Source organism: Primulina tabacum, chromosome 5 (assembly GCF_025594145.1).
Source record: "Primulina tabacum isolate GXHZ01 chromosome 5, ASM2559414v2, whole genome shotgun sequence".
Lineage (NCBI taxonomy): Eukaryota > Viridiplantae > Streptophyta > Magnoliopsida > Lamiales > Gesneriaceae > Primulina > Primulina tabacum.
The window spans coordinates 397,628-422,077 of record NC_134554.1 but is presented as its reverse complement, the minus strand read 5'-3'; the positions used below and the strand labels follow the sequence as shown (position 1 = coordinate 422,077).

The window sequence follows — 24,450 nt, the reverse complement described above, 5'->3', positions numbered from 1 at the left end:
TCTGTCAAGTCCTAGCAGAACCTCATAAAATATAGGACGAACATATCCTAAAGCTAGGGGCTTGCAAGTTTTGTAACAAATTCATTCCCAAATTTTTTTCATTCTACTAATCAATTATAGTGTTGAGTAACATGTATGTACGCATCAATTCGTTATCATGCCATTTTTCACTTTTCCGGGACCCAAAAATTTATGAATAGGAGAAAGAAGAGAATATATCGAGATATGAACCGACACGTGTCCATCTCCTTCTGATCCGAATAACCCTCGCCCAAAATCCATTTAGGATTAATACCCCTTGAGCACTAACGCAGTTGCTCCAACCCTTCTCTCTTCCTATCAGCTACATGTCAAGAAATCTTCCCTGTTTTTTTTGAATCAGATCTTCTAGTTCTAATCCAGATGATCAGCTGGGAATTTCTGTTGACGAAATGCTGGATCTTTTTTGTGCTCACTCACTTTCGCTCCCTTATCTGTTTGCGTAAGCGCAAAAAATAGCTTGTTTTGCAATATGTTACGGAGTTGGTTCTAGTGTGTTTTAAGCTCGACCCATTTCAATCTTCTATAAAATACGAGTAGGGCTCGTTTTGTTTAACGTTTTTGCGAGATTCTAGATTGTTTTTCGCGTTTTTTATTCGTGTAAATAAATAGATAAATCTGGGTTTTTTTTTTATGCTAGAAGCTAAGATATAGTTTTTCTATTTTTAGGGAAATTTTGAGTGTGTTTGAGTGTGTTCTTATAAAGAAACTAAAAGTGGCGAAGGTTAGTTTAAGTGCTGAGGAGGATGATTCTGCATCGGAAATCCATCTTCCTGCTGATATAGATTGGGAGATGCTTGATAAATCCAAGTTTTTCTTCCTTGGGGCTGCTCTATTTTCGGGTGTTTCAGGCACTCTTTATCCTGTCGTTATGTTGAAAACGCTGCAGCAAGTGATGTTGAATGAGATATCTTGTTTCAAAATGGCGGGTTCCATCATGAGGAGCGAGGGTTTCAGGGGATTTTATCGGGGTTTTGGGACTTCCATAATGGGAACTATCCCTGCGCGAGCGCTGTATATGGGTGCGCTTGAAGTGACTAAGAGTAATGTTGGGTACATAGCAAGTGGTCAGTTAGGATTTTCTGAGGCCGGGGCCTCGGCTATTGCTAATGCTGCTGCTGGCCTAACAGCTGCAATGGCTGCACAATTAGTTTGGACACCAGTTGATGTTGTGAGCCAGAGACTGATGGTTCAAGGCGGTGGTTGTAACACAAGCCCCTGCATGGCGGGCTTGAAAAAATACAGCAGTGGGATCGATGCGTTTAGTAAGATCATTCATATGGATGGACCAAGGGGGTTATATAGGGGATTTGGGATATCTATATTGACTTATGCACCCTCCAATGCAGCATGGTGGGCTTCTTACTCTATAGCACATAGGATGATTTGGGGTGGTGTCAGTTGTTATTTCTGTAAGAAAGACGAGAATGAAAATGGTGGCAGTGGTTATAGGCCGGATGGAAAAACTGTACTGGCAGTTCAGGGCCTGAGTGCTGCAATGGCAAGTGGAGTATCGGCGTTGGTGACAATGCCACTCGATACAATCAAGACTCGGTTGCAGGTTTTGGATAGCGAAGAAAGCGTGCGTGGTAGGTCACCAACAATTTTACAAACCGTGAAGAACTTAGTGAGGGAAGGTGGATTAGGTGCTTGTTACAGAGGGTTGGGACCTAGATGGGCCTCTATGTCAATGTCTGCCATGACCATGATCACGACCTATGAGTTTCTTAAGCGGCTTTCAACCAAAACTCAAGAGAACTTCGCTTAGTGTGTTTGAGTGCAGTGAAACTTTGTGAAGAGGACGAGGAAGAAAGGGGTAAAGAAATGTTTTGTGTATTTTCGACCCCTGGGTTTAGGTAGTTTTAACTTTGCTGCCTCATAGTATCTCCAATGTAAATTCTGTATAAAATGTAGAAATGCATGTTGATTTCTTTATGCCTCTTATTATCGCGCATTCTGCTATAATCAGGATTTATAATAAATTTGTTCTTATGTTTAAGAAATTTTAGGTTTTCAAACTCATAGGGTTTGAGATCTTGATGTGGTTTACTCCCACTTTATGACGCTCGGTTTGTTAGTGGAACATAGATAGTAAATCCAATATCAAGATTTTTCAAGAATCTCTTTGAAGTCCATGCTGTTACTGTTATTACATTATTAAGTGGGATTTAGGGCGAAACACTGATTGTTTCAGTGCTGTCGAACATAGATTTTCTAAAATAACCACATTCTTGATTTCCGCTTATGGCAGAGTCTTTTTACGTTTGTATACGACACACATACAAATGTAAAACTGAAGTTTGATCGGATGACAAATAAGACTTGTAGAATAATTCTTAAAGCCTCGAAATTTTGAAGGAGATGGGGGAATTAATTGTATAATTTTGATTTGTTTACAATGAAAACACCAAAAATAATCTGAATTTCTTATTTAAAACATAATGTTTAAGACACAAGTATGAGAGATTAAAAGACAAACAATTGGTTTTTGGTTTGATATTCATGTGCTAATACGCAGATATCCGAGTGTCGTTATTGTAAGGGGCCACCGGATTCTTGGCCATATTCGAGTTGATTGCAGCGTCACATGTGACTCGGGGAGTCAAACCTCCCTTCAATAAACAACTCTTCCTACCAAGGAAGAGTGCTTTATATTGTCCATGCCTGAATCAGTACCACTTTTCTTTATTTTTTCTTTCTTTCTTTTCTTTCATAAATCCATTATTGTGATGTCTTTGAGCCGTATGTCTCACAAAAGGGGGAAAATTCTTCTGAACTTAGAAGTTCACGCTCTATACCCGCGTCGATCTTCAAATGTTGATTTAGAAAAACGAAATCCATCATCTATTGATTTGAGAAACTCGGTATTAACATAGTAGAGAGTGGACGGTTAGATATTGTTTTTTCACGCAAATGAGGAAAATAGTGCAGCCAAGAAATCTGATGCTAATGAATCAAACTGCCAAGAAGTTGAAGTAATTATGAGACCAGACACTGGCCAATGTTTCACATCCCTTGGCGTCCAGGGACCACTCTCTCAATTTACACTAATCGAATCCAAAGAACTTGTTTATTCCACATAAAAATAAAAAATGTAGCCAAACGTCACGAATGTTTCAAAGTTTCAGGCGGTGCTAGTTAGGAGGCCGAAGAGTTGCAGCACCAAGTTCCCTTGGGGTCTGATTAGGCCACGACATAAGATGAAGCTGAATGGTTTCGGCGTTTTCCATTGCCAAAACTATTGTTTGCTTGATTTCGGCATTGTCACAACAGTGTATATAGCCCTCCAAATCAACTGTTGAAGGCATCAAACTCTTCCCTTGTAACCTTGAAATCACGAGCAAGTGATTTGTTCTGTTTGCTTGTTCGAGTAAGTGTTGCATGCCTGCTCGTTCCGCTGCTGTCCCATTTGTTACAGAGGAAAGGCAGATGAATCCCTGTTATACAGACATTTTGTAAATCACATTCAAATGATAAAGAACATTTCATTTCACGAGGTTCTAGACGAATCAACCTCTTCGGTTCGTTTCATGTCCATTCCGAATCGGGTTTCTCCAGGTTCTGGGATTAGTACAAGCGAAACCTCTGACACACCAGGGAGAAACCAGAGTCGGATACCTTGCAATATGTTTACTGTGGTATTGATGATTTGTTGTCTCCCGTGAGTCAACTCCTTGCCTTTCACCGGTTTGTTCTCCTTTAAAAAGGAGTTTTAATCAAACTTAAAGTCGATAGGATATATTGATTTGCAGTGGATAAAGAAGAACGAGACATACCGAAGTGATGATTTGTTCGGTTTGGATGTTCAGGAAAACTAGAGGGATCCCGGAAGACACCGCAGCAGAAAACCAGGCCATAGCCCTGACCGTGGGGGCTTCGATTCCGCATTCGTGTCTCAGCGGTGTAAAGAGAATCGAGCTAACGACAGTACACCTTCGATCAGGCAGATATATTCCCACCTTCGATTTCCAGTCGTATCTCATCCCCTTCCGTTGAAATCCCTTAAAGTCCAAATTCACAACTCTTCTGCTCATCTCTATGGCATCAATATATAACAGTTCCGTCAATATTGATCAAAATATTGTGTTATTTGTAAAAATCTAAACTCATACAAACAATCAAAGAGAAAAAAAAAAAGAGAGAATCTACCTTGGAGTTGAAAACATTTTTCGTAAGTCATGTCTGCAAGAACCGCGATATGTCTTTCATCAGAAGCTGCTCTGACGGTAAACTTCTTCTGAAGCTTCATATCTCGATCCTGCACAACACATGCCTGTAGTTTCAACGTGCTTTCCCCCCGTCTCACCTTTAACCACACGTATTCGCCCCCTCGGTTTATTTTACCAAGAACAGAGTTAAATTCTGACCTTATTTTTGCATATATGAACGATTCATCAGCACAATCTTCTGCTACCCCTTCGATAATGTCACCAGGCAATGGCATGGTTTCATCCCATTCTTCTACTGACTCTTGCTTCACTTGTTTTACACAGACTACTGTCTGCAGAGGCCCCATATTCTCTTTTGTTCAGGAAAAATAGGATCGTTCCTATGTTCAGGCTGATCGGTTTCTTATGTATTTGAGGTGCTTCGGCGATTACTAGAGAGGGATTTCTTAGTTCTCAACGATTGGATAATCGCAAAGATCTTCTTTAACCGTGTCTGCGTGTGATACTATGTTTTATCTCGGTCTGTTTCCTAAGTTGTCACTAAATACTAGGTTTACAATGCGAGGCAATATATTATTAAAACCAAGTTGACGTGGACATAACATAAAATTGCTATTCACCGTGGATTTGGATCCTTCAGCTGTGGTTGAAACACAATATCTGAAGTTAGAGTACTTTTTATATGAGATGATCAGTCCATCATCTGATGGATCTCACACAATTTCAGATAAATTTAAAAATTTGTCAGATGAAAAAATAATCAGTTGATATCTCGTGTAAAAAGAACGATGCTGTATTTTCAGCCACCGTAGATGATCCAAATCCCTGAATATATATATATATATATATATATATATATATGTTTCTACATCCAATCGCACTCTAAGCCAATAACTTTTGTCAAAATCGGAAAAGTTGACCCAAATCTCTGCCTCCAAAAATCAAAATAATAGGGCAGACGACCAACAATTTTACTTTCTGAATCACGGGTTTGCTTGATATGTTCCGTAAAGAAGACGTCGATGTTGCGGATATTTTGATTCCAGTGAATTAAGATCATATCCCTGAAACTTTCCTTAACGTAGTTTCCCAGAAAGTGAGAGTAAACATGCTTTGATTCACTAAATATTCATCACATCCCTCAAAAAATTGATTGGAGGTTAGTAAAAAAAAAAAAAAAAAAAGATAGTCTGATAAACTAAACGGTCTCTCCCTGAAAAAAAGGTAAAAAAACTCTAATCTCATCTCTCTTCTATGTTACTAAAAAATTGCTTAATAATATTTATCGTATGGGAAAAATATCAGGTCAACACATTGACCATGCCCAGAAAACTTTCAGCCCACATTTTCTCCACATATATCGGCAAGACTTTGTTCAAGCTCGTGTATCTGTGTCAAAACCCGTGCCCTTTCGCATGCATTATTCGAATTCAAACTCCTTTTCTTCTCCGATATCTGCCTCTTGATACTCTTTATCTGCAACATTTTCCCAAAAAAGATACTACTTTGAAAAAAGCTGGACATTTAACATACGAACTGTAGAGTGAATAAGATGCAATGAAGGATGCACCTTCCTGTGAGGCCACCTTAGCAAGCCTTCTTTACGGCATATATTCTTTAGTGCAGTCGGGCATATATTCATTTCCTTAGACGCAGCACTAATTGGAAGATGGAAATACCCTGTCAAGTCTCGAAGTTTCATCTTTCCTGTCTTTTCCCTCTGCTCTACACATTATCAGCACAATCATGGGCAAAAGAAAATTAAAACGGTAAATTGTGACAAAACGAATAAAATATCTGGTCATGGAATTTGACAGGTGAAAAGAATAAGAGAGCAGATGAAATTATAGTCGAGGTTTCAATTTCAAAGCTGAAAGATGCGTTCTTTCGTGGAAATTTTCTTCTAACCTGTGAAGCAATGTAGCTCTTAGTTAATTTTGCTCCATTTCCCTCATCCACTGGTTGGTCCAAACCATCTTTTTGGTTCCGATGCGTATTCCCTGCAACAAAAGCAAAGATTCTAATGTTACTAAATCGTCTCAGGAACAAGATTTCTCTCAGGTTTCAGCCTCGGCCTACATAATTAAATAATACTTCAAATTCCACACAGATGTATGTTTGAGGAAAAAAAAACGGCCTTGAGTATCAGAAATAATATGGGTATTTGTTGTTTGAAACCTCGAACAATGTCAACATTTTGACCGCCAATTCCATCAAGTCCAATGCACAATGCGTCGTAAAAGTTAGATAGTGGATCTAGCAACAAAATATAGCCCTCTTTTTGTCGGTCCTCGCAGTACTGAACTAAGAAATGTTTGACATTGCTGATGCTTTCATGGCAGAAACTGAGAATGCAACAGAAAATAAAACCAAACCGTAAAAAGAAAGATTCATTATTCGGGATAAAGGGACCAGGTTTCATGATTATTCAGATCTCGAAAATTTACTCAAACATGTGGTACTCGTGATTTTGAGAAGATACATCAATATCATATCTCTCCTGAATTGCATGGCTGATGATTCCTAATCTTCCATGAATCTCGAGTTTCAATGTCCGAGTACCTGCATGCAGAAACAAGGAGTTACAGAATGTCTTCTCTTCTATTAAGCAGAAGGCAATAATGAAATCACATTTTACGAACCATTGGTATGGAAAAATTCACGAAGTGTTTGGCAACAAGTGCAAGTGTATGGAGATGGAGGGAGTGGCCAAATGGAAAGCTGCATTGGATTCTGATTAAAATCATTGCAGTGAATCCCATCTCGATCGTTGTTATTTTCCTGAAAATTAAACATTCCCGTCGTCCCAGAAAATGGAACGGCATTGTCAATATGGACCGTATCAAAGAGACGATCATCATAGTTTTCATCAAACACGAGCAAATTTTGCTCTGCGCTCGAGATGGCGTCGTAAATGGTTTCATTATTGTACGGAAAATTAACAGCGGATTGGTCTGCCGCCATTTGTTGGGAGTTAATTCTCCGGGACGCCTGGAGTGAAGCAAGCACCGGCGTGGAGATTTGGCGTTTGGGAAAAACGAAGACTTGGATGATTAATGGAGAACAGTTAAAAGCCTTTGAGAAAAAGAATAACCGTCAAACCAATTGTAAAAGTATTGTAGGGCCTGAAACGGAATAAATATCATAGTGATAGTCTAAAAAACGATTTTTTATAAGAGTGGGATTTTATTTAATTCTTTATATAAAACTAGTAATTATTGTAATAATAATCGATCAAACCATAAAAATGAAAAAAATAAAAAATAAAAAATAAAAAAAGGCAATGCATGCATGCATATGGATACGAGTGATGACGTGGGACCTCGATGTACGTACTGCTAAAATTGGCCTATCACTATATCTTCCACGTCAATTCCCAAGTGTGACTAAGGTAAGGCAGGCCAATCTTCTTCCTTGAAGCTGTCATTAATTATATATGATACATCAGCGTGAGACGGCCAGTGGGTGTACGTGCTCCTGGGCTGCAATTAAATTAATTAATAACCAGTATGGAGTTAACAATTGGCATTAAGATCTGTATCACATTCCAACATTCTCTCTGCATGAGTACACAAATATTATTCTATTATTATATATCTCTCTGTCTCTCTGTCACTGTGTGTGTGTGTGTTATTCGACCCATTAAGATCGACCCATTTTTATTTTGTTTTTATATGTTTTTTTGGAGATTAAAGTAAAAGGCTTTCCCATGTATCTATCTGTCACACTTTCTTACATTTCATGAAGTTTCAGTTTATGGGATCTTCGATTTTATTTATGGGCCCCCTCAATAAAATCGGTTTAAAATTTTGAATTGCGAAACTGCCAAGCGCCTAGCTCGTTTCGTTTATAAAAAAAAGTAAATTTTTATCTTCATTTTCATTTAATACAATCTTTAATTAATTGCTTCCAAAAATACTTATTCGTGTGCTATATTTTTATTATGACCCAATAATAAAAGTTACGAGCGAGCATGATTTAAGTCTTAAATTTCATGGGAGAAACTAAAAAAATTGCAGATGAATTTACTTTTATGATACTCTTTTATTTTATTCATAATTTTACAATACATAATAACCTTTTTCCAAACTACGATCGGTGTGTTTAGGTCGTTTATCTTCCCTCATTTTTTTTAACGAAAAAGGATTATGTTTTAAAAAGCATGAAACTCTTCTTGATGCCACACCTCTATTTCAGTGGCTATCTACTTACCTAAAAAAAAGCTCATAAATTCTCTTTTTCAATTAAAAAATAATATATAAATGTTCCTTACTTGGAGTAAAATTCATTATGATCCTTAATATATATACACACAAACACGTCTGTGTGTGGATTTATATTTGGCATTGATTGCTTGCTCGTCTTTTAGTAGATTTATTTGAAGGCTTTAAATATTTTAGGAAAGTTGACACCAACCAATCATGGTAGAATTTTACCTCCTTTTTCTTTTCAAATATTTTGGTTTTAATATTTATGTAATTGAAATTATTATATTACACGCATTTATGTAGTAGAATAGAATATATTTGAATGCCCTTTTGAATTGGGTAATTAGATAGATTTTCAAATGCTGTGTATTTATTGTCACACACGTACAGATTAGTAGGATATGTATGGGAAAATTAGTAAATACTTTTGTAATATTGGATTGAAAATGATAAAATATGGTCTTCTTAAAATTCAAAATTCGAATTGGTCAAAAACAAGCATTTAAAGACTTTATTTATATTTCTAGCTAAATAATGGATTTGCATTCTAAATTTACGATAAAAACTCATTTAATTACGTTTGACCATTGTAGGAGTTAGGCTTATTAGCCGCATGCAGACCTGTGCTCAACTCCTTCGTAAATACACTCTGCCTATTCCTTTCCCTTCATCCATTTTAATCATAAAATAAAATCTTCTTCACCCCTTTCGATTGATTTTCAGGAACCCTTTCACTTGAAATCAACAATCCTCATCCAGATTCATAAAATGTACGCCCGAGAAAAATCAAGAAAAAATCACCACAACGAGCCATCTTTTTCCTCCACCCTTCTTGATGAAATCTACCGATCCATTGATGAAAATGCTGATAATACAGAGGATTCGAAGTCTTTTTTTTACAGAGATAATAATAAATTTGTGAAAGGTCGTGTGAATTTCAGGGGGGTTGGTAATTATAGCAGCAGCCACCGTGTAGAAGATGAGAAGATGGCTGGTTTCAGAAGGCCTGGTTTGGTTGATAAATGGATGCTAAAAGAAGCAAATGAAAATCTTTTGGCAAGAAGGGATTCATTAGTCGCAGAATCTGAAAACAAGTCATTTCAAGACAAAGATTTGTCGTATTTCAGTTCAATTTCGAGTTCTTCAGACAGTTCTGGTGCACTTTCCTCTTCATCAGACTCTGAGTTCTCCATTTCCTCGACCAAGTCGAGAGTTTCTTGTTTTTCATCGGTCGTGAAGCCAAAACTTGTCCGAATCGTAGGGAAAAACAAAGAAGATCGAGAGTTGGATGATTACAAAATGGGGGATGACAATTTGTTTAAATCCAAGTCAAGAGCTCTGAAGATTTACGCCAGTTTGAGAAAATTGAAGCAGCCCATTTCGCCTGGCGGGAAGCTAACAAGTTTTATCAACTCCCTTTTCGATCATGCTAACGAAAAGAAGTTGAAAAATGTCGATTCGAACAAAAGAATTCAAGTTCAAGATTTGAAATCCATGGAAACATCGTCAAATTGTTCTTCGGCTCGGTCGTGTTTGAGTATGAAAAGGGAGAGAATTATGAGGAACGTTATTCAAAGAACGGTCAGATTTGATCCTGTGAGCGTTATTTTTAATGAAGGATCGATGCCTTGTGGATCTAAGAGCATAATCGGTGAAGAATCCAAAGGATGTGGAAGGCATTCATCGGCACCAAATCAATTGGATGACTTGAAACTGAGGCTAAGAGTCAAGAATATGAAAGTTGAAGAAGGGGATACTCAAAATGATGAGAAGACCGATGCTTTTAGACAAGATTCGCATTGGAAAGTAGAAGAAGATGACGAGGATGATGCAATGAGTGATTCGAGTTCGGACTTGTTCGAACTCGATCACTTGTTGTTTGGACACAATAGATTTTGCGAAGAACTTCCCATGTACGAAACGACTCATTATGGTACAAATCGTGCTATTGGGAGTGGTTTGATTACATAATAACAAAATATTTTGTCCAGTAGCTTCTCTATCTTTTTGTAAGTTACTCAAGTTTCTTTTTGTATGATTTGCTCTTTTTTCCACAAACGACACAATTAAATTTGGTTGTGTCTGTCTGCCAGATTGATGTTTAGTTGATGATCAAGTGTTGGTTCTTGTATAAAAAATTCGTTTGAATATGGTTTGGTCATTCTCGTGTGAATTAGGTAAATTATAATAAAATGTTGGATATGGTTGGAAAAGCCAAAAAGGAGAAGCAAGATTTGGAATAGAGACAGAGACTGAAAAAGAAGAAGAGAAAATGGGCATGCCCATGGGAATAGGGAAAAGTTGGTGATCGAGTTTGTAAATTTTCAATGTTTTTTTAATTGAATTAATAAACCAATGGAATAGTAATTTCATTTGTAAACCGTGTCATTGTCTACTTTTTCTTGTGTCGTGTCAAATTCTTCACATGGATAAATTTGTATTTAAAACCAGTCTTCTGCCACGTTTATCATTTGGATTTAATATTTTTTTTTAAAAAAAATAAAATCAATATCGTAATGTTTTGGGACCATTTTATGGGTTTTAGGGCCTATTGTTTTCTATAAAATTGTAATGTTAATTTTTTCCCCTCATAAATATTATACCAAATACAACGGAGGTGGTAAGAAATTTTAGAACATATTTTTAAGATAAATTATAAATTAAAAAGGTTTCTTTGGATATAAAAAATATAGTAAGTACATAACAAGATAATAAACACGTGTGTGGTAATTTGAATCGAATGTGAACACGTGTGTGGTCATTTAAATCGAATGTGAACAGAGGCCCCTTTGTATTAGTAATTTTATATTGAATATTAGAATATTTATTATAATAAGAATATGTCTCTTGTGAGACGGTCTCACTAATCGACATCTGTAAGACGGGTCAATACTACCGATATTCACAATAAAAAATAAGACTCTTAGCATAAAAAATAATATTTTTTTTATGGATGACACAAATAAGATATCCGTCTCACAAAATATAACTCGTGAGACCTTTTCACACAAATTTTTGCTTTAAAACTAATGGACATTTAGAAGTGTTTACGAACTTGTAAATTATTGATTTTTTTTTAAAAAAATGTTAAAAATCAAACTTTATGACGTGTTCTGCTTTTATGTTCCATTTATTTCAAACTGATGGGCTTGCAAATGTGTGTTCAAACCGAAAAATTATTGAACATTAAAAAAAAATTCTATATGTTCCAATTTTTAAGATCTTGATCGATGGAATTTATGCAGATTGCTATCTTAACACTATATGAAACTGGTGGTCATGTAGATGTGTTTTCAAACTGATAATTATTTTAAAAAAAATATTTATTTCAAATTTTCCCATATATTCATCTCTTTTAAGCTCTTCATTATTGATGATATTTCTAAATAAATTTAAAAAATTAAAATAAAACATTCCCATGCATTTTTTTTAAAAATTTCTTCATTAATAATATTTCTACATGTTTTCTTTATACTATTTGAAGCTGAATGGCGTGCATGTGTGTTTTCAAACCGAAAAAATATTGAATTAAAAATAAACTGTTTAAAAATCAAACTTCCAGATGTTTTATAATTTTTAAGTTCTTGATTTTTTGTATTTCTACGTAGAGTCTTGTGTGAGATGGTCTCAATAATCGTTATCTGTGAGACGGATCAACCCTACCGATATTCACAATAAAAAGTAATAATATTATATAGCATAAATAGTAATGCTTTTTCATTGATGACTCAAATAAGAGATCCGCCTCATAAAATACGACTCGTGAAACCGTCTCACACAAATTTTTGCCTTCTACATATTGTTTTTTTTACACGGTTTGAAACTGATGAGTATGCATGTGCTTTCAAATTGAAAATTATTGAATCTTTTTTAAAATATTGTTAAAGATCAAATTTTCTTATGATTTTTACTTTTTAAGTTCTTCTTTGGTGGGATTTCAAATTGTTTATATGTATTATTTGAAATTGATGGCAAACATTAGGGGTGACATTAAATCGAGTTTGGGTATAATTTCATATCATATGTTCTTATCCTCATTTATATATTCGTCTATGTCCCTATCGGATTTTCAATTTCATCCATGCATATACCCGTAACTGTAAGAGGATTGTATATCCATATATATCATACTCAAATTTGAATTATTTTGAGTAAAATATGGATATTTACTAAATTTTTTAGAACAATAAGGAAAAATAAATTAAATATAAAAATAATCAAATTAACATTATAAATGAACTAACAAAATATTAGAAATAATTTATGATAACATCACGATCCTACAAAAAAAAATATCAAATTTATACTATTAATTTTATTCATTTCATCCAACTAATATTAATCAACAAAATCATAATAGAATTAACATCATTGTCAAAAAATTCACACACACACAAATAAATTTTTTGTTTGGAAAACATCAGCATGCCCATCAGTTTCAAATAATAATAATAATAATAATAATAAAAAAGCAATTTGAAATTCCATCAATGAAGAACTTAAAATTGGAACGCATCAGAAAGTTTGATCTTTTACAATTTTTTGAAAAAGATTCCATACTTTTCAATTTGAAAACACGTGCAGTTTGTAAAAACATCGGCATGCCCATCAGTTTTAAATAGTATATAAAATCAATTTTAAACAGTATTTTTAATTCAATGATTTTTTCAGTTTGAAAACATACCTGCATGCACATCAGTTTCAAATCGTGCATAAAAAACAATCTGTAGAAATATCACCCATACAGAACTTTAAAAACAGGAATACATAAAAAACTTTGATTTAATTTTTTTTTATATAAAAAATCGGTAGAAATACAAAAAATGAAGAACTTAAAAATACATCGAGAAGTTTGATTTTTATGTTTAATTTTAAAATAATATTATTTGTTTTAAAAAAAATATCCATGTCCAACAATTTCAAATAATACAAAAAAAGCAATATGTAGAGGTACAACCAATGGATAACTTTAAAAATAGAAATACATAAGAAAGTTTATTATTTTTAAATAAGTAGAAATACCATAAATGAAGAACTTAGAAGAATACATTGAAAAGTTTGAAATTATTATTTTTTTAAAAAAAAAAATTAATCAGTTTTAAAACACATATGGACGCCCACGAGTTTCAAATCGGCAAAGAAATCGATATGTAGAAATATCATCAATCAAGAATTTAGAAAGCATGAAAAAAAAAAATACGATTTCAGATTTTAAAATAAACTGATAAACATGAAAACCAAATTAAATATCTCACATAAAAGTTGAGATACACACAAATATGCAGCAAGTATAACACAGAAGTACGTAGTCTAACTTGGTTACCAATTAACTTCCAAAGATTGAAATAAACTAAAAAAATTTGATAGATAAATAATGGGAGCGTATGACTAGTGAATACAAAGGCAGAGAAAGGAGACATGCAATATTTAATAAAAAAAATATATGTCTTCAAGCTTCATTCTCAATTGCGAGAAAACCCATTGGTCGCCACCGTAGAAGAGACAGAGTAGATGTGGACGATGTATTGTAATGGCACTGTGGTAACACGATGTTGAGGGTGTGCGGGCAGTCATACTGGACACACGCTCAGAAAAGTGAGGAGTGTGTCGATCAGGGCTGGGGTGATACCGATGGGCTGAAGAGCGGCGAGCATTACAGGGGTATGGGGAATTTCTTGTGGGAACGTTCTTTATCTTGAGTTTTGTTATCAATCCAATTAACTATCCTATCCTACGCACCAAACATAGTCTTAAAATTTCTGAATCATGATAGAAATTAGCATATTTTTGGAAGTAGACACCTTGTCGCTAACTTAGCCTTTCTAAGTACACGTGCACCCTTTATCCCTCAATTCGCAACTTCTAGCAAGGCCGCCTTAAGAGTCATCTTGGATGATTAAATATATAAGAAACACAAGTAGCTTGGAGAATTTGTAAAGCGAGATTTTTCCATAGAACTTCCATATATTCTGTGTAAATAAATCAAGATGCAAATAATTATGATTTGTGTCACACTTGTGCAGCGTATGAGCACAAAAGATTCATTAGAAAATAGTCCGTCTACACATCAAAAGAATATTAGTAAATAACAAAAAGCTAATTTCTTTAACACATCAAGAGAGAAAATCGTATCCTAAATTTCTATCACTAGGGTAACCAAACACAATATATGCAAATTATGTGAAACCAAATTCAGTTGAATAAACATTAATTCACTAGCAACACTTTAATTAAATGTTGTCTTCAAATGTGTTCAATACTCTACGACAACATAACAAAATACGACGAGACTTAATCACTCGATTTTTCCAAAGCAACACACATGTTCTCCATTCTTCCTTGATCTCTCACGTCATCTCTCTACTTTGCAGTATATATATTTCAATATACAGTCTCTTTAACCTAGAGAATAAATACCTACAAAACATGAAAACCACGGTTTTATTAGAATATCAATCTTTTTTAATAAAAAAAATCACTTGTGTAAACTTCCAGTGAATTTTTTTTTTTTATGATCCATGATCACTTGTTTCACCAATTCTTCGAAAAATTGGACAATTGGATCAATAATTTGTCCGTGCAGAATACTTTTTATCGACGCTTCTTGACTATTAATGGAAGCTTGGGATCCATGATCTAAACCCATCGGAACGGGTCAGATTTCAGTTTGGTTGAACTCGGCGGCACCGAGGCGCTCGATGTACGTTGCTTCCAGCTCGCATTTTCTCTCCAGACAGGTCGTTGGATCTTCTTTATGGTTGAATGAATCCATTAAGAATTCGGGTCTGTCTACACTTTCCCTGCTGTTTCCATATGTTTCTGCTGTGAGAAGTTCCCTACAAATATTCATGAAAACTCAATGGTTCTTGGATTTAAAAGCTATTTCTAAAATTTCCGAAAGTTTACACACATACTTAAGAAGGAATTAAGTTTGAGAGCTGGACTAGCTAGCTAGCTCAACTAAAAGACTGAAAATGTACCAAAAGGGCAGATGTTTAACGGCATAATGATCTTGTCGGTTTTGCCAACAATGTGGGGGAGTCGGGGCGTTCATATAGAAATGCTCCATCAACGCCGACACTTGTTGCTTGTTACCCGAGGGAAATACGAATGATGATGGTGGTAAAATGGAATTAGCGTTTGATTCAGGGAAGGCAACCGTGTGGGAAGATGAAAGGGCTTCGTGATGTAATAATGCCTAAAAACCTGAGGAATTTTCTTTTTTATTATTGATTGTAAAATATCTTGGTAGAAATGTCGTGTGATATATGTTGATTTAGGTAAAAAAATATTATTTTTTATATTAAAAATATATTCTGTGATGTATGCTCATTTGAGTGACAAATATTATTTTTTTATATTAAAAGTATTATTTTTTTATAGATTGAGTCGATCCGTCCCACAAATTATAGATCCGTGAGACCGTTGCAAATGAGTCATTTCATAGTTTTATGTCTTCGGGTAAAAAAATATTTCAATAATATATTTACAAGCATTTGAACACTACATCAAAAGAAATGATATATTTTTTTGGAAAAGAATGACATCATGAATAGATGAAGATTAAAAATTATCCGATAAATGACATCATTTGAGTTATAAGATGAGATGATAAATTTAAAGATAAGGATGATATAATTATTTTTTATTTTATTTTAAAATTATATACTGATATATTTTATTGAGTCAAACGTCGATTGATACAAGATTAACGAAGCTCAACATTCCTATACAACGATGCCAAACTATGCAATATATGATAAAGAAAATCATGGTTAATAGAAGCACTGTGTCTCCTTTATCCTTTAAAATACACAGAAGATGACTATTTTTTAAAACAGCGCACACGATAGGCCTAAAAAAATAAAATAATATATTATGGGAAATACAAATATATATATTTGTAAAACGTGTGTTTTGCTGCAGACACTCTCTATTTCAGCAAAGGGCCTGATCGAACGGGCCCAATTGACATGACCCAGATCATAGCCCGATTTATTTGTTTTCTCTAGACGATGTCGTACCGAGAAATTTACCATACCTTTTTTTTTAACATCTATATATTGGATTTTTCCTCTGAATAAATAAAAAAAAAAACGAGTGAAGGCGAAGATTGATCGACTGAAAAAGGAAAGCGAGACAAGTATCCCCGTTGCCGCCGACCTTTTCTACAAGAACAAGGGCTTAATAATGCTCCCGATCGGCTATACCTACTACCGTGTTTCTCTATTTAAGCGACGATTTTGAACGGACTGGGAGAAATTAAGGCATAGTATTTCTAATTTTTCTTCTTTGTGTTATGTTTTCGAATTTTGGGGATTTTATTTTGTTAAAGTAGTATTCTTTGGGGGACATTGTTACCTTGAGTTCGTGAAAATTTCAGGAGTGATTCTTTTGTCGGTGTATGAAGATTTGGTGTTTTCCTTTTAAATGCTTTGGAGTAGAAGACGACGAGGATAATAACATTGATGACGCTACGGATAAAATATACTCTTTTGGTGTTGAAAAGGGGAGAGGGCCACTGAAGGACAACTGGGACGAGCAAATGTCGAATGATGACTCTGAATTAGGGTTTTGGCCTCCTTTACGCAATGTTGGCGATGGCGATGAGGGAGAGGGGTTAGGGCTAGGTTTACGGGTTACGGATGCCATAGGAAGAGAGAATAATGGAAGGTTACCTCTCGATGATGATGATATCGTTGAGAGAGGCGATGATTTTTTCCAGTGGGTGAACGATATGGATTCTAGATATGCTGCTACTGGTGGCAGCGGGAGTCAAGTGGACGTTAATTTGAAATTAGGGTTTAATGGTGAGCCTTCTTCTTCATCATCTCCAGCTGTGGATATGGGTAGAGAGAAACATGATCGTGATTTGCCAAATAAACGGCCAAAATGTCTTTCTTTTGCTCTGTAAGGCCTCTCTCTCTCTCTCTCTCTCTCTCTCTCTCCACCCGTGTGTGCTTGCCTGTGTTTTTCAATACGGATCACCTTTGAAAATGTTGTCTCCACATGATAATTACTAATTTATTATACGTTCTTTTAAAATAAAGTTTTATGGCCATTTCATATTAAGTTGTTTAACTCCCTCTACTGATGAAATTTGTTGTCCTAACTAAAAGAGGTTTTACAATAAATAACTCGGTTTTGAGATCTTTTATGTGCTTAGTTGAATCTTTAGCAGCGACGACATTATTGAGAATGTCATTGGTTTGCTCTTACTTAGTCCTGTATTAGGTTTGAGAACTGTGACTTCTTGGTATCACCATGACCAAGCCACTTTATTGTTTTCACTTGCTTCATAAGATGTCACTGATTTATACTCACGGGCTGTCCTTATACATTGCATCCTCATTTACACCCTTTTCTTGTTAAAATTTGTTATCGCAATTTTCTGGGACTACATCTTTTGCTGTGTATTTTTTGTGTAAACTTGTTGCGACCTAGTTGTGAGACAGTAAGTTCTAAATATTTATGCGATACAAGCGGCTATTGTTCTGTGTTGAATATGCAGGCATCTAAGTGCATATTTCTTCAGAATTATCACATCTTCTTGCCAAAAATTGGCGTAACTGTGTGAGCTACATGAATCATGTACTTTCTGGTTTTTTGAATATTCTTTGATTGTTCACGGATTGCTTTTTTCCTTTCTTTTTCACAATTTGGCACTGTTATCCTAGAACCTCGATGAGAGTGGCTAATAAATCATGTTCCGTTATCACTGTTCTCCTTAAATGTATCACATTAGTCATTTTATGTGACATGTATGTTAACAATTAGCCTTGGCATAATTTTTTGTCTTGCAGGGATTGGGACTCGAATTTTGGAAACGAAAGGCATTACCTTGCTCCTGTGCATGAGGATATTGGTGAGGAAAATTTGTATGATTTAAGTGTTGCATCTGACAATGCTAGAAATGATCTTGATCCCTTGAAAATGGTTTACTTAGAGGTTCGAATGGATCTTACTGATGACTTGCTGCATATGGTATGTATTACAAATGACCCGGAGGAATTACATTAATTTTCCGCTGTTTTGAATGATGACGTTTAAGTCTTAATGTTTTGCTTTAGGTCTTTTCTTTCTTGGACCAAATTGATCTTTGTCGAGCTGCAATGGTTTGTAGGCAGTGGAGGGATGCAAGTTCTCATGAAGATTTCTGGCGGTATTTAAATTTTGAGAATCAGTTCATATCTTCACAACATTGTGAGTTCATTCCATTATTGCTCTCTTATTTCTTCTACATTCTTTAACATTTTGAGAAATAAATGTATTGAATGATCCCATGATATAGATACTCTTAATCTGTTAGATTAACTTCTTTGGAATTTGGATGTAGCTTTAAAATTGAGGGTGAATCTAAATTGATGGCTAGTACCCCAATTACCTGAAACGGCTTTTACTAATGCTCATGAATAGTAATGATTTCTTTTTGTTTGATAAAAATGTCATACTGTACCTACAATTAACATCATTTGAAGTGGGGGAAGAATTATCCTTGTATACTTGATGGATTCTCCTTTGTCATTACCTCCATGCTTAGTTGTTAAAAGCCTAAGCACAACAAGGCGCACCCATCGCCTGGGTTATTAGTTCTTACCCAGGTGCACCACTTGAAACAAGCGCGCTTAAAGCGTGCACCTCTGCCTAGGCAGGAGGCATCTGAGAAGCGCAGAAACGCGCGTTTTAAAGAAGTTAACTGATATTTTGTTGGTAAATAAAAATTAACTCGAGTCCAATCAATTTTGAAGCTCGATTAGCAAAACGCATAGCTATTTAATGATAAAAAACTTTACTATCACTCATTTATGCATTATTTTTATCAGAAAGTTCAGAAGTTCTCTATGCAAACTTTTACTGAAATCTTCCCCTATGATGATGATGATGGTATAGTTGAGGAGGATAAAAAGAAATTTAATGATTTAGATGTTATTGTAATCTTTTATGCAAATTTTTACTCTAATTTTTTCTACACTCATGACTGACAATTGTTTTGGAAGATTAAGTTGATATAGTTGAGGAAAATGATGAGAAATTTGATGATTTAGATATTTGAATTTTTTTTCTTAATATACTATGAATTGACGACTTATTAATGAATTTTAGATGATTAAATTTGTTTTTCTGGTTATTATCTACGTTACATTATATATTAATGAATTTTAATTTATAATGTTTGTTGTCTTTGTGAAAAATATTTAATTTATATAACATTATAGTATAAATCAATTTATATATATTGAATTTTAAAATTTATGTCAAATGCGTTTTACCTCGATAAAGTGTGCGTTTCGCCTTGCGTCTCAGTCTCCAGGGTACCTTAGCGCTTTAGTGAGTCTTGCGCCCTAAATAACATGCCTCCATGTCTAAGTTTTTATGTCAAATGGAAATTGACTTGGACTAGTTTGATGTTTCAGTTGAAAAGATGTGTCAACGATATCCAAATGCTACTGCAGTCAATGTTTATGGTACTCCTGCAATCCATTCACTCGCAATGAAAGCAATCTCTGCATTAAGGTCATTTCAATTTGATCTTGTTGGATAAATTTTTAATTTTGTGGCCTGTATGCTGTTTACTGATATCATTTATGTGGCTCAGGAATCTTGAGATATTAACTCTGGGTAAAGGCCAGTTAGGCGAGACTTTTTTCCAAGCCCTGACAGATTGCCACATGTTGAGGAGTTTAACTGTCAATGATACTACTTTGGGTAATGGTATTCAGGAAATACCCCTTTATCATGAGACATTGCTCGATCTTCAGATAGTGAAATGTCGTGTGCTTCGTGTTTCCATCAGGTGGTTAATCAGTGAAACTAGTTGCATATTTTAATTTATTTGTTTCTATATTATAAATCATGTTTCCTTGTCAGGTGCCCGCAGCTCGAAACATTGTCTCTGAAACGCAGTAGTATGCCACAGGCTGTTCTCAATTGCCCCCTTTTACGTCAGCTTGATATAGCTTCTTGTCACAAGCTCTCAGATGCTGCAATTCGTTCTGCTGCAACATCATGCCCACTCTTGGAATCCCTAGATATGTCTAATTGTTCATCTGTCAGTGATGAGACAATTCAAGCAATAGCTGCGTCTTGTGGGAATCTCCACATTCTTGATGCTTCGTACTGCCCAAACATCTCTTTAGAAGTAATATAACCTTTTAAATTTTGTTATGTTATGTTTGTTTGTATATATACTTGTTCTCTAACATGTAATCCTCCCTGGAAGTCTGTAGGACTGGCAATGTTAACAGTTCTTAAGCTTCATAGCTGTGAAGGTGTAACATCAGCTTCGATGACTGCTATATCTCGTAGTCCTATGCTAGAGGTTTGACTAAACTCTTATCTTGCACAGTTCAGCATTTCTTTTTTTTCCCCATGATTTTTGTGATTAAATTTGTTACATAGCATCATATCTTCTGATAGGATTTATGTATCCATTTTAGGTTCTTGAACTTGATAACTGCAGTTTATTGACATCAGTGTCTTTGGATCTTTTGCGGTTGCAAACCATAAGGCTTGTACACTGTCGCAAGTATGCCCTACTCTTGCACTCTGAATCTGAATATCTTTTTTTTGTTGAAAGATTAAATTTTCTTGCTTCCTTGTAGACTTGTTGATTTAAGCCTGCGAAGCAGCGTGCTGTCATCCATTACAGTTTCTAATTGTCCTTCTCTCCAGAGAATCAGCATTACCTCGAAGGCCCTTAAAGTATGTGGTATATTAATGAATTGTGATACAACTTTTTAAATGTGTGCAAGGCGTCTTGTCCTTAAATATATGTTACTAAATACCTATATATGACAGTTTCCTGATGTATTCCTGTAGAAATTAGTTTTGCAAAAGCAAGAAAGCTTGACTTGTTTAGTACTGGAATGCCCATGCTTGCAAGACGTTGACCTCACTGAATGTGAATCTTTGACGAATTCCATTTGCAAAGTTTTTAGTAGCGGAGGAGGCTGCCCTGTGTTGAGATCATTAGTTCTCGATAGCTGCGAGGTTCGTCATGGAAAATTTGCTTTTTTATTTTTTTATTTCTGATATTCCATTTATTAAATATTTGCAGTTGTATATTTGTAAAACTTAACAATAATCAGCACTAACCTTATATACAATAAGCTAATCACACCTCCTTAGTTTATAGTCATAGGTTTCTTCTTACCTTTTGACAATTTGTTTGGTTTAACAATGTGGTGCATAGCAATGGGGCATTGTCTATCATTGAATCCCCTGATATGGGTGTGGTAAACTAGCTGTCTAGCTTTCTGTGTTTGAATATGTGCCTAGCTATAATGTGTAATTTCTTTTATTTTCAAATTTTATCTTATTTCATTGTCTTTCTGTAGTTTTCTCCATCCTTTTCTGATTACCGATGTATACATTGTGAGCTGTTACATTTCCTCCGTCCTGTTACTTTATTTTCGTAGTTTGATTAGGTATATGTTATAAACATGATGGTCATATCTAATTGTACCATCGCTCTTTGCAGAGTTTGACCGCTGTGAGTTTCTACAGTACATCTTTAATCAGTCTTTCGCTTGGTGGTTGTCGTTCAATAACTTCTCTTGAACTTAGATGCCCTTGTCTTGAACATGTCTCTTTGGATGGTTGTGATCATCTTGAAAGCGCATCATTTTTACCTGTAAGTGACCATCTACCTTACTTTATCCTTTGTATTGGGGTTGAAGTCCATTTTAACTAACTGCTGCCTGAAAGCATCCTGTGTATTTCCTTGGAAAAAAATTGATGTGGGAAATAGTTTTATTTGTGTTTTATATCTTTTTCCAGATTGTTAAGCTCTAACAGTTTGAATTGCTTGCTGGACAGAGCCTCGCTTGATTTATTTTGCTTAACGTGCTTTTGATTGTCATGATTCTCTCACAGGTTGGTCTTAGATCCCTGAATTTGGGCATTTGTCCTAAATTGAATGTACTCTGTATTGGAGCAACACATATGGTTTCCCTTGAATTGAAGGGGTGTGGTGTTTTGTCTGAGGCATTGATCAATTGCCCTCTTTTGACATGTTTGGATGCATCTTTCTGCAGGTTATTCTACTTGTATTTGTTCAGCCTAACAACTTTTACCATAACATTGAATTTGATCTTCAAGTGTCTGACTGATTCTTTTTGTGCCTGACATGTGCAGCCAACTTGAGGATGACTGCTTGTCTGCTACAGCATCTTCATGTCCTCTCATTGAATCATTGATATTGATGTCGTGTCCTTCTGTTGGCCCTGATGGACTGTTATCCTTGCACCGCCTTCCAAACTTGACCTATCTTGATTTATCCTACACTTTTTTGGTTAACTTGCAGCCTGTTTTTGACTCCTGTTTCTATTTGAAGGTGATATTTTTCTTCATATTATTTCTACTATTTTTCACTATCCAAGCAAGGCCCGGCTTAGTTTCTCCCCATGCTTAGTCATGGTGCTGATGAGAGTATGCTATTTTTTTTCTTTCACCCCTTTGGTTGTTTTTGCAGAGAGTTAGAGTGTTGTGATGTTTTTATCAATTTTCCGAGGGAGTATATATGTTAATCACGTGAATTGTATCTGAACATACTTTGTATTGTTGGTTCATGCTTTATGTAGGTTCTAAAATTGCAAGCATGCAAGTATCTTGATAACACATCACTGGAGCCTCTCTATAAAGGCAACGCCCTACCAGCTCTTTGTGAACTGGACTTGTCCTATGGAACGCTCTGCCAGTCAGCTATAGAGGAGCTGCTTGCTTGCTGTACGCATTTGACACACATCAGCATGAATGGTTGTGTCAATATGCATGATCTGGATTGGGAATTTCACCGTGATAAAAGATCTGCGGTAAACACTTTCTACTGGTCGTTTGACTCTTCTTCAGAAAAGGGCCCCCTCCAAAAAGACCAAGCGGACCGTCTACTGCAGAACCTCAATTGTGTTGGATGTCCTAATATCAGAAAGGTGGTTATTCCTCCTGCAGCGGGATGTTTCCATTTATCATTGTTAAACCTATCCTTGTCGTCAAACTTGAAGGAAGTTGACTTGTCATGTTGCAATTTGTTCTTTCTTAACTTAAGGTAGTATATCCTACTTTATCTTGTTGCACTATGTTGAACCCCAAGACATTATCACTTCGTTTGATCATTTTTGTCATCATGTTTCTTTTTCAGCAATTGCAACTCATTAGAAATTTTGAAGCTCGACTGTCCTCGATTAACCAGTCTATTTCTTCAGGTACATTTCATATGATTCTACAACTATTGTGATAAATGTACCTAAATACAATTAAACCTAAGTTTATGCTTGCTTTGTGCATATAATATCAATCAGTCTTGTAATATCGACGAGGAAGCTATTGAAGTTGCAATAACACAGTGTATCATGCTGGAGACACTTGATGTCCGCTTCTGTTCTAAGGTTAGAGAATTTCATTGTGGATCCATTTGGTATTGTTATTTGCCATTTCCAAGTTAACTCTGAGATGTTGGTGATTTTTTTTTTTTGCTCGACAGATATCTTCATCGAGCATGGGAACATTTCGTGTGGCATGCCCTAGTTTAAAACGAATCTTCAGCAGCTTGTCAACGATGTGATGAGAGATCTTAAAGCATCATTCGATCATTATCTGCATTTCTGGTCAACAAATGTTGTATGTGTCGGTGAAATAAATTCCGCGAGTCTTGTATGGAAGTATCAGATTTTGAAATCTATTGTTAAAAGATTATGATAACATAATTTCTTGGATACATTTCCTTTCGCTGTGATAGTAGTTGTTGAGATGCCAACCAAATGCATATAGTTATGAAAGGTTCAGATGGCATAACTCAGATTTAGTTCTTTGATGAAGCGTATCTTATATATATTGAATTGATACATGTGCTATTATTGTGTGTATTACACATAAACCTTGTTGCGGCTCCTTTGGTCGAGAAGTGTAGCAAGGTTCTGTGAGATGCACATATATCAACTTGGCCTGTGTCCGAAGATAATTGGACAAATTACGTTTTTGGTCCTGTAATTTGCGTTTTTTTTAATTTTAGTCCTGTTATGAGACAATTTACGTTC

The 24,450-nt window shown here is 35.3% G+C and overlaps 5 protein-coding genes across 7 annotated transcripts; 3 read left to right on the top strand and 2 right to left on the bottom strand.

The window, feature by feature from the left end:
* The first annotated feature begins 287 nt into the window (after positions 1-287).
* On the top strand, positions 288-1,974 carry LOC142545138 (uncharacterized). Its single transcript, XM_075652130.1, has one exon. It carries the CDS (start codon positions 833-835, stop codon positions 1,805-1,807), a length of 975 nt encoding a protein of 324 aa, XP_075508245.1. The 5' UTR covers positions 288-832; the 3' UTR covers positions 1,808-1,974.
* Positions 1,975-2,521: 547 nt separating this feature from the next.
* LOC142544516 (uncharacterized) lies at positions 2,522-4,731 on the bottom strand. Its single transcript, XM_075651557.1, has 4 exons — positions 4,189-4,731; positions 3,816-4,075; positions 3,554-3,736; positions 2,522-3,476 (listed from the first exon to the last, which is right to left on the bottom strand). Exons 1-4 carry the CDS (start codon positions 4,553-4,555, stop codon positions 3,174-3,176), a joined length of 1,113 nt encoding a protein of 370 aa, XP_075507672.1. The 5' UTR covers positions 4,556-4,731; the 3' UTR covers positions 2,522-3,173.
* Positions 4,732-5,078: 347 nt separating this feature from the next.
* Positions 5,079-7,302, bottom strand: LOC142544515 (uncharacterized). The gene is made up of 6 exons (XM_075651556.1): positions 6,851-7,302; positions 6,656-6,770; positions 6,387-6,553; positions 6,117-6,208; positions 5,779-5,928; positions 5,079-5,684 (listed from the first exon to the last, which is right to left on the bottom strand). Exons 1-6 carry the CDS (start codon positions 7,170-7,172, stop codon positions 5,544-5,546), a joined length of 987 nt encoding a protein of 328 aa, XP_075507671.1. The 5' UTR covers positions 7,173-7,302; the 3' UTR covers positions 5,079-5,543.
* A 1,749-nt stretch (positions 7,303-9,051) lies between these two features.
* On the top strand, positions 9,052-10,629 carry LOC142544514 (protein BIG GRAIN 1-like A). The gene has a single exon (XM_075651555.1). It carries the CDS (start codon positions 9,185-9,187, stop codon positions 10,385-10,387), a length of 1,203 nt encoding a protein of 400 aa, XP_075507670.1. The 5' UTR covers positions 9,052-9,184; the 3' UTR covers positions 10,388-10,629.
* Positions 10,630-16,497: 5,868 nt separating this feature from the next.
* On the top strand, positions 16,498-24,141 carry LOC142545137 (F-box/LRR-repeat protein 15). 3 transcript variants are annotated; one of them, XM_075652129.1, is made up of 18 exons: positions 16,498-17,326; positions 18,220-18,281; positions 18,363-18,400; positions 18,487-18,619; positions 19,831-19,930; positions 20,013-20,210; positions 20,285-20,555; positions 20,637-20,735; positions 20,854-20,942; positions 21,019-21,118; positions 21,236-21,406; positions 21,897-22,049; positions 22,292-22,452; positions 22,553-22,751; positions 22,999-23,462; positions 23,556-23,619; positions 23,716-23,802; positions 23,898-24,141. In XM_075652129.1, exons 1-18 carry the CDS (start codon positions 16,821-16,823, stop codon positions 23,976-23,978), a joined length of 2,976 nt encoding a protein of 991 aa, XP_075508244.1. In that variant the 5' UTR covers positions 16,498-16,820; the 3' UTR covers positions 23,979-24,141. The 3 variants fall into 3 exon arrangements, with proteins under 3 accessions (XP_075508244.1, XP_075508242.1, XP_075508243.1); XM_075652128.1 differs by having other exon boundaries at positions 16,499-16,683; positions 16,800-17,326; positions 18,220-18,400; XM_075652127.1 differs by having other exon boundaries at positions 18,220-18,400.
* The last annotated feature ends 309 nt before the right edge of the window (positions 24,142-24,450 follow it).